Source organism: Amphiprion ocellaris, chromosome 14 (genome assembly GCF_022539595.1).
Source record: "Amphiprion ocellaris isolate individual 3 ecotype Okinawa chromosome 14, ASM2253959v1, whole genome shotgun sequence".
Lineage (NCBI taxonomy): Eukaryota > Metazoa > Chordata > Actinopteri > Pomacentridae > Amphiprion > Amphiprion ocellaris.
In genome coordinates this window covers 23,383,540-23,393,714 of record NC_072779.1, presented here as the reverse complement: position 1 = coordinate 23,393,714, position 10,175 = coordinate 23,383,540, and the positions used below count along the sequence as shown (strand labels likewise).

General features: G+C 36.9%; 1 protein-coding gene across 2 annotated transcripts in view; it reads right to left on the bottom strand.

Moving 5' to 3' along the window:
• Positions 1 to 320: 320 nt before the first annotated feature.
• opcml (opioid binding protein/cell adhesion molecule-like) overlaps positions 321 to 10,175 on the bottom strand; it is a 382,017-nt gene continuing 372,162 nt past the window's right edge. For both annotated transcript variants that reach the window (XM_023269712.3, XM_023269711.3), the window contains 4 exons: positions 5,656 to 5,793; positions 4,731 to 4,851; positions 3,609 to 3,760; positions 321 to 3,274 (listed from right to left, as the gene is read on the bottom strand). In XM_023269712.3, coding sequence (XP_023125480.1) covers positions 3,174 to 3,274; positions 3,609 to 3,760; positions 4,731 to 4,851; positions 5,656 to 5,793 — 512 coding nt within the window. In that variant the 3' untranslated portion in view covers positions 321 to 3,173. The remainder of the gene's footprint in view (positions 3,275 to 3,608; positions 3,761 to 4,730; positions 4,852 to 5,655; positions 5,794 to 10,175) is intronic.

Genomic DNA, 10,175 nt, shown 5'->3' with positions numbered 1-10,175 from the left:
AAATCCTCCACTGTGTAAAACAGCAAGTTGCCAACATGTTTGTCTATTAGCTGGCTGTAAAAATACAATGATGTGAGAAATGCTAAAATGTTTCATTAAGCTGAGGTGAAATAGAAATATGGAGATAATTCTCTGTGGGTTTGCTACTACAGCTGACCACTTCCACATGACATGTAATATTTTCACAGGAAGAAAAATACAGACACATACAAAAAATAAAGTTTAAAAAATAAAAAAAACAAAACAAAACAAAACAAAAAAAAACTACAGAAAGTAATGCATGGCATCAGAGTTAGAACAAATGATTGACAACGTGAACACACATTTAACCAGTTTATGGACAATTTTGCAATCTCTCAATCAAATTATACAATGACTACATACCACAATAGTGACTACTGTATGCTCAACCTCCAGTAATGTCAGAAAACATTTCAAACAGGTTAACAATGCAACCATCAGTGGGATTGTACATTGTAAAATGAACTGTTTTAAGGGGGAGATAAAACATAGTAAATGACAAGTGAATGGCAAATTACTGCAATTTTTAAAATGCCCAGGGAATGATGCATCAATGAGGTTTATAGATAATGTGAAATACAAGAACCTAAAATCTTTAAACCATAAAAAAAGAAAGAAAAAGAGAAAAACTTGCATTGTCATTTCTGTCATGGTGTCATGCAAAAATACAACTTAAGTAAATTCCAGTATCAGTTCTCTTTTAATAGGGATTTGAAACAAATTCATTCAAGCTTATTGACATCAATATTTATAATGATCATCTGTCCGGGATGAAAAGGGTGACAGTAACCTTAAATTGATCAGGCATCTGTATCCCCCCGTCTGTGTTTTTTGCAACCCCTTTAAAAGTGGTATCACATCCTGTGACATAAACCTCAGCTAACTGGTTCACCATCATCACAAGCACATAACTTAACATATGAATACAACAAAAGCATTCCCACGTACATCAGCCTCATCCCTGTTGTTTTGTCTTCCAAACACTTCAACTCATAGGTATGCACAGGAGTGAACTGGACAATAGAAGAACATCACATTAGCGATCACTTGTGCTCTGATATATTCTCGTCACTGGGGGCAAAGGCAGACTGAAAAATGTCCCTTGAAAATTCATCCACCAACCACAAAACACAACCATCACTCCTGCAGTCCAGAGAACAGCATCTGCTGTTTATCTCGGGGCAAACCAGGTTAAAAGCACACATTCACAACATCTGAAAAAAAGCTTCATAGCAGCTACACGGAACATTCATTCAAGATGACTTGCTTGTGTTATCTGGGGGCTGATGTGGACTGAAGCTGTGTGGAGGTTTTTGAGGAAAAAAAAGAATGTTCAAAACTGTTGAAAACGGAAGGAGTTCTTAAGTCTATCTAGCTTTTCCAACACATCACATTAAAATACTTGTGGGATAAATATTAGAAAACGCCGGTTTTCTGGTTAACTGACAGCAAGTTTGAGTACAAATCTTGATTATAACAAAATGTAGATACTATATATGTAAATGAATGTGCTAAATCAATTTACAGATGTATGCTTGAAATATTTATAATGCACGTAATATAATTCAGCTTTTAGTCTTTTCACAGTTATGTTACTGTAGCGTTGCACTGGTAATACAGTTTATGCTTTTTATTTATATTACCACACAATGATTACTTGACCATAACAATATTAACGTTAGATTAATAGGAAGGAATAATACAAATAATAGACATATTACAAATAATAAAATAAACAAAAAAAAATAGAATAAATTAACAAAAAAGGCCATACCAGTAGGGATGGAAAGAAATAACTGCATGGGCAGTAAAAAAGACACATTTCCAGTTTGCTTTTAGAAAATAAGCTGCAAAAACACAGGCACGAGCCATTAAATCCCTCTATTCACACGTAAATTGCATTCGGCAGAAAAAAGAAAAGCACCAACATGAGTGTGATAAGCAGCAACCTGTTTGACTCTCTGACTCCGAACAAAACGTTTCAATTGCATAAAGGTCTACTGCTCAACCAAGGAAACCCAAGAACCACTGTGGCTGCCTGAGAAAAGTAAAAGCAATTGTTTGTATGTGCTTTTATTTATTTTTAATCTGGGGGTAATTTTTTTGAGCGTACCATCTAGTTAAATCATACTGGCAACAACTTTAAAACAAAGATTTAGGTTTGCAAAATGTCGAACAAATTAAATTTAGTCTCTTAACAGCAGCACCTTGCGAGTGGTCAAGTTGCTAATTAGACCACCCACTGACCTGACACTTTAACGATGCCATCAGCACTAACATTGTGTCCTGTCAAACTGGCATAAGCTCTGAGCATTTCACTCAGTTTGTGACAGTCGAGAACAAAGCAGCAGATAACCAGTGCCACTGTCCTGAATGATACTTCACATGAATGAACGTGGAAATCTCATTTCAGATTGTCAGTATGAATATGCCATGAAGCTGCTATGAAACTGTGATTAGCTGTTTCAAAAATGCAATTTGATAAGTGTATGCATTTTGAAAAACAACAGTGCAGGAATTGTCTGTACACATTTGTACATTTTCTACAGACACTACAATGGAAATAAAAATTTGGATGCACTATGCTGTAGGACTTTGCCTGAGAAATCATGGTGTACTATTATTATTCGCAATTGTTTATTATGAAGGATCAGTTATTCTGTTTTGCATACAACTGTAAAAATACAGTAAAATTCAACAATCACATTGCATTTTTTACTTTTTTGTGTTTTACTTAAAAAAGCGTAATGGTATTGTACAGATATTGAACAGGACGTGACACAATAATAATAATAATAATCTGAATGTACACTTCAATATTGGGCAATAAACAGTCAACTATCAACAGGTACATGTAATTTTTTTCTTTTTTCCCTTTTCACATACAAAAAGGTTTGGGGAGACACAAACTCGGTAGTTCTACCATCATCAAATTAGTGCATGATTTCAATTTTTCCCTTCCTTGGATTGATACCTCTCACTCTTGGCGAGCTAACATAGAACAGACTCCAATGCAAAGCCAGAAAGAAAGAAAGAAAAAGAAAAGAAAGAAACTAAGAATGTATCACTGGCAATCTTGGATTTCCATTCTTCTTGTAGCACTAATAGTCTGTTCTTGCCATTCAATGCTTGAAGGTAAATCACATTTCACATCAGAACTTGAGCAGGTAGAGTAAGGTTACAGTCAGCAGGAGGCATATGGAGCAGCGGGGCAACACGGCAGCCCCGTTCACATCATGCATTGCCCCAGGACCTGCAGGACAAGAATGCAACACTTGATTCATTGTAAGGGTTAGCAAGTCTTTCAGGTCAGATCAATGCTGGGACCATAGCTTTGCTTCAGTACTAACTACAGTTAGCTGCAATTCAGATGTTTCTGTGGCTAAAATTGCCATTGCCCTGGAAACTACTGAATGGTAGAAATTAAAAAATGGAAAATCAGTGAATAACATACAGTAGGACTTTCAATGCATACATTATTTTTTAGTACTAGTACGCAAAGAAGTAACCACTTAAAAAAGTCCAGTTGAAAGATAGATAGATTTTAATAATTTAAACAACATGCTTTCAAGCATTTATTTTCTTACCATAAAGGATTATACTGGCATTAGTGATTCCCATGGTGTTCATGGCAACACAAGTGTAGTTCCCATAGTCTTCTTCTGAGACGTTGAAAAAGATGAGCATCGACTGTTTACCTTGATTCTCTATCTTAACCCCATTCAGTCCATTGAGGAGCCTGGAAGAAAGAGAGGAGCAACTTTCAAACGTGATGAGCAGTAAAGAAAGGAACCTGTACTTTTCTGGAATCCTCTAAGAGGCTGATTGCCTATTTTTTTTAAAATCAAATGTCAAGCACATGATACTTAATATGAATGATATCTGCATGACACTTGAGACACATTTTACAGCTGTGGGCTGTGAAAAGCAAACATTTTTTCAATTGAAGACCTCACTGCTTTACTAAAGTGTCTGTGCATGTACTCGTGTGCTTCGTCATCCTTCATTGAGCGTCAGCCTTCCTTCTGTTTCACTTATTGCATTTCCTGTTCCTCTGCTACCATTTCATTGCCTTATTCCATGTCTGCTATTGCTTGTCGTTTATTTTATCACTGTCCTCTATCTTTTTGTTCTTGAAGAGCCATTTTGTCTTTTGGGGACTGACGAGAAATGCTGTTTTCACCGTCAGGGACCATTTAACAGTGCGACATAGCCTCTGTTTATATCAGCTTACCAGCTCTGAGGCTGCTCATAAACATTGTTCCAGTCTCCAGCCATCAGTTGAAAAAAGCTCCATTATACTAGAATATCATCTAAACATTGGAGACACAAACCCCATTGATATAAACCAATGTGTTAAAATAATAATAGTCCTTTGGTGACCATGACTGTTTTGAAAAGACAGTTTTGAATTGCTTATGTGAAGATTTTCTTTTTTTTAAGGATGTAATTAAAAATGTGTATTTTGTCCATAAAGAGACAAAGAAGCAGGGCATGAATTATTACCTCATGTCAAAAGCAGTACCTTACTTTGAACAAGGATATGTTGTACAAGTCATTACTTATCAGCGCAGATTATCCAGCCTGGCTTGTTTCAAATAAATTAAATCTACCATTTACAGCAGAAGAGGTGTCTTTGTAAGGCTGTAATACTGACTTCAAACAATTCAGAACCTGTAGAAATCACAAAGCTTGGATGAAAAACTTGCCTGCGGTCTTCTTTGTACCACTCAAAATCTGCCCTCGGGACAGCAGAGGCTTCACATTGTAGGACACCTTTTTGTCCAACTGGAGTACCTGTACTCCTGGCCTTGGAAATGAAGGGTGGATCTACAAAAAAATGTAAAAGAAATTTTACAATAGCATAATATAGCAGCCACATTGCTTTATGTTTTGAGTTGCTTCATATTATGAATTGACATAATGCCAAACAAGCAGCAGTCCAAACAAGAAAAGCACTGAGAGAGCGCAGTACTCCACCAAGGCTGCTCAGTTGTTGTATCATTTCAGACAGAAGAAATATTTAATAAAAAATGACTTTATGGTGAGCACAGGCATGTGTTATACATGTGTACGTTATGCACGGATACCGAATCGTGTGACCTAAATATGTAGCGGGTTGCTGGAACTGATGGGACGCAGAAACAGCCCCACAATTTAATCAATTGTTCCTTGTATCATTTCCGATGGAAAAGTCACGATAAGTCTGCAACGGTCAATTTTTAGTAGGATTGCAATTATGCGATCGTCAGCAGGCAGCTGACGTAGTGTTCACTTGTAGTCATAGTTACAGTGACACCATGATAACGTAATGATACAGAAATCTTTAACAAATCCATAGATCCAGAATGTAAGCCGCATCACTGTCAAAATCTGATCACTTGGTCCTTGTGTCATTCCTGACCTTCCCTGAAAATTTCATTCAAATCTGTTGCTCCGTTTTTGAGTAATTTTGCTAACAGACGAACAGATGGAGGAAAGTACGCCATTCGTCACACAACTCCTCCGCATTGCTTGGCGGAGTAATAAGGCTCGAAATGGACTGGAGTACAGACTGGAATGGAAAGGATGGAATCTAGCCGTGCCTGGTCATTATGCTCCCCCACAGTAAGAATGTGATAGTGTGACCCTTACAGTTAACGGTGACTTGCACTGTCCTGACATCAGGGCTTGAGATGTCGTTAGAAGCAATGCATTCATACGATCCTGACTGCTCTTTGGTGATGGCTGTCAGCTCCAGATGTTCCCCACCTGTCACAAATTTATGGGTACCTGTTGAGAAGGAAAGAAAAAAAGACAAAATGCATGTGTTAATATCATATAGAATTGGTTCAACACAATTAGCTAACACAATGTAGCATTAGAACACAGGAGTGATGGTTGCTAGAAATGGGCCTCTGTGCCCCTATGTAGACATTCCATTAAAATCAGCCATTTCCAGCTAGCAAGAGAGGTGAAGACTGCTACTTGACAAGCACATCAAAAGAGCACAAAAAATGTCCTTGTCAGTCCCTCATAATTTAACTAATCAGAGTTGTCTTCTCTGACTTTAACAAATACATTTTCCTTTTCCCAGAAACAGCCCTGAGAGGTGTTCTACAGTGGTGTTTCTTGTGGTTTTTTCGAAGAAGAGTGGTCTTTCGAAGAAGAAAAGTTTTGGATATAACCCTACAACTAACACAGTTGTTATTGTGCCCCAGCCAAACAAAATAAAACCAAGCGATAGCACAGAATTAAAAAAAAAAAAGTCTATCACAGGGCTACATATAGAGACAAACAATCACACTCACATTCACACCAACGGATAATTTTGAGTCACCACTTAACCTCAGCATGTTTTTGGACTGTGGGAGGAAGCCGGAGTACCATGCATGCACACAAAGAACATGCAAACTCCACGCAGAAAACTCCCAGGATGCAAACGCTGCGAGGCAACAGTGCTAACCACTGAACCACTGTGCAGCCAGCACTCTATATGACTAGTAAATTGATTTTGACATGGGTTAGCAGTACGTTGCTGTTTTAAACAATGCGTACACATTTAGTGCCTGATAGTTGGTTCTTTAAATGAGAAGTAAAAGACTGACATTTAGTCAAAATCACCCTTATACAGGACTAGAAGTAGCTGCAAAAAATGTCTGGTCAGATAAAACATAACAAATACATAATGTGTGAACAGAGTAACAGAAGCCTTCAATATGATTTGGTAACATATTAAATGTTGCTTTACATATAGAATCTCTCCATTAAATGTTATTGTATAAACTTAACAGATGAGACAATCTTGTGACTATCCTTGTTAAAGATCTTAATTATAAAAGAAAACAAACAGACCACAGCAGCAATCTGTTCCTGAATTTGAGATCAGTTCTTTTTTCTTCCAAATGTCTCCAGAAGGCAGACAGCTCAGGGCTTGCACTCATTACACAAAGAAAATAAAGTAATTGCGTCAAAACAAGCCCACTTGAAGAACATCAAAAATTACCCCTGACACCACCAATGTTAAAAGCATGTTCTTGTGACAGAGAGACCTTAAGCTATTGCTGTGTGGGTGGGAAAACGGATAGGAGCACTAATCCCAATCAGTAGAAATGTCAATCCAGCAGTATCTTGACATTAGCATAATATCATTATGTTTTCCAAATCCTCAGCTGCAGACAGTGCTGCAGCTGGCTGGGGATTCACTGAAAAAGGTTGTGGGCTAGGGATAATCAGCTTGTTGGATATAACCAGGGGAACTGCTAGAACAGGTAATTGAACAGTTTCATCATGGATAACTCTATTAGTTCGACTGATGACAAAGTGCTGCTGAGTTACTAGCTGGTACAGTGTGATTTTTTAGTGATTGCCAAAGGTGATGAGAAAATTGGTGTCAAAGCATAATCTAATGACTTCATTGTCTTTCTAGTACTCTTTCTGATGCTTTCTAAATTACATATACAGTGTTTGTTTTTGTTTTTTTTTAGCATACTGCGCCTAAAAGATATTTAATTTTTGATTTGCACATTTAAGCAAATACAAAGGTAGACACAAGTATGGAACTGGAAAATGTCTTGAATTTAGAATTTCTCAGGTTGAAAATATTTCTTTGGTTGGTGCAGAACTGACAGGCAAACACAGATTCCTTGATTCAGTCTGGCAGACTTTCTTAAATTTGTGATGTTTGGGAGTCTGTTTGACCAAAGTCTAACAGATGCTTCAAACAACAATACCACACGATACTGTCGAATTCATAAAATTCCAGATTGGGTGCTAAAGCAGCTGATACAAAAATGAATTTAATTATTTTTTTTCCCCCAACTGACTGATCCAAATGCCTGTCACGAAACAATAGTCCCTTATTTCTCATTTGAGGCTCATTGTGTGTTGACATTCTGAAACTCGTGTGTGTGTGTGTGTGTGTGTGTGTGTGTGTGTGTGTGTGTGTGTTTGTGTGCGTGTGTGTGTGTGGGTGTGTGTGAAGGGCTTCATGACACCATTGTTAGAAATCGCATGTCTGCATTCAAACAACAATTTGAGAACAGAGTAGAAGAACACAATCAATACACTGTTGATTCTTATTGAGGAACCTGATCGAAAAAATACGTTGAGGAAAAAGATGTAAGATGACGACTAGATATGGTTACAGTCTAATGACAGAAATCTTAGAATCAAGACAGAATCTGAATTACCCAGGTGAATGAATATAAAGAACTCCTAATGATCACATATTACTCTCGATGAACAAATATAAAAAAAAAAATCACCATTATCATCAACAGCCATATCACTGCATTGTGGCGCTGGCCATAATTCCGGCACAGCATCAGTGTCAGTATGGCATGACTGGATGACTAATAAGAGAGCCATTAAAATACCGGGTGGCAGCCGGCACAAATGAGCATCTAAAAGCACTCGGTGGAGCACCTCACCAATATTAGCCATTAGCTTAAGGAGCTCTGCTGCCTAGACGCCACTCAGTGCTGCTTGTGTGGAAAGATTGCTGCAGACCAATTACAAGTCTTAGAAGAGAAAAGAGCATAGGCTGCAGGAAAAGGCGTTGTATCAAGACAGAAGGCATCCTCTTAAGAACAATAAGAAAAACTGTTAAAGCAAAAAAAAAAAAAAAAAACACGGGGCGATTTGTAAAAAAGAAAGTTGACCTCATTCTGACAGAGGGTTGCAGAACCAGTTTCAACTTCATAGATATAAAGGCTTTTAACCTGTTCCACCTCAGGCCCTTGCATTGGCACAATGCTGCATTGGTTATTGTGACAAAATCCACTTTGATTTTAAGAAATTTAGGTTTAAAAACATTTGTGTTTGTGAGTCACTGGTACAAGGCTTTCTTTCTTTCTTTCTTTCTAATCTTCTAATCAAAATTGGAAGTTTTAATCAGGGAGAACTGTTTAAAGATTCCAGTCTGGCCTGGTCATTGAACTTACTTATTGCAAGAAAACTTTAAAAATCTCCAATGTGTCTCTTATCAGAAGCCAAGGGTGTTCTGTTTGGCCTCAGAATTACAGAGTTGTTGGTTACTATGTTTTAGTGTAATTAACCCTTAGATGCATGAGTGATTGGACCCTACACTCTTCCATAAGTGGGTCAAAAATGACCTATATAAGAATCATTTTTTTTTAATGCAATTTTTGTCATTTGGGTTAAGAATAATAATTTGTATTATTGTTTGTATTATATTTTGTCCATACAAGAATGATTTTATGTTTGAAATATGTTTGTTTTTCACTCTATAAGATATTTTGAACATTTTGATAATTGAAAAAAGAAGAATATTACACAAAACAGCAAGAGAAGAATGTCAACATCCATTTTCTTGACATTTTTCCACTCTTTTCCACCAGTTGTTGCAGCTCTCCGTCCCTCCAAGTTTGTGTACTGTATCACCTCTTGTATGATATTATCAGTGATGAAGAGCCTGGGGTAGTAATACAAATATTACAAGTCCTTTAAAAGCATACAAGCAAACTTAAAAAATTAAATGGAATGGTATCAAAAACATATTTTTCAGGAACAGCTGGAATATGAAATGATAAAAACTTTTTATTTAAAAGATATTCCAAGAAAACGACCTCAGTGGGTCATTTTTGACCCATTCATGAATCTAAGGGTTAAAGGCAGAAATTTAGCCTAAGACTTGATAGGTTAATCAACATACTTTCCTGTCCATGTTTACTTTTAAGTTGAAAATTGAAAATCACTGCAGACTGGAATATGGCCTCAGGCACCAAATCTTTTGTTTGTTGTACATCATGAACATACCTTTTCTGGCAAGTAAATCTTGTCTGATGGTACAATAAAACTCAACAGAAATCATGCTGGTTAAGGCTGGACAATTTAACATAAAGCAACATCAAGAATTAAGCCAACATGTTAACAGAAATCCACAAAGCAAAATATTTTGTTGAAAATATTACATTTATTTACAAAATAAATATATTAAGACTTTAGATTGTCACTGTACAAGTAAGAGCAGGCACTCTTTAGAGCATTTTTGAATGTTTGTTAATCACAAAGTTATTATTCTGTCAAAGAACGGCGGAGTAATGTGACAATCAGCATACGTTTGTCTGTCTGTCCATCTGTTAGCAACATTGCTCAGAAACAGATTGTGATTTTCTGCCACAAATTCTTTAAAGATATCAGTTGTTGGGAAT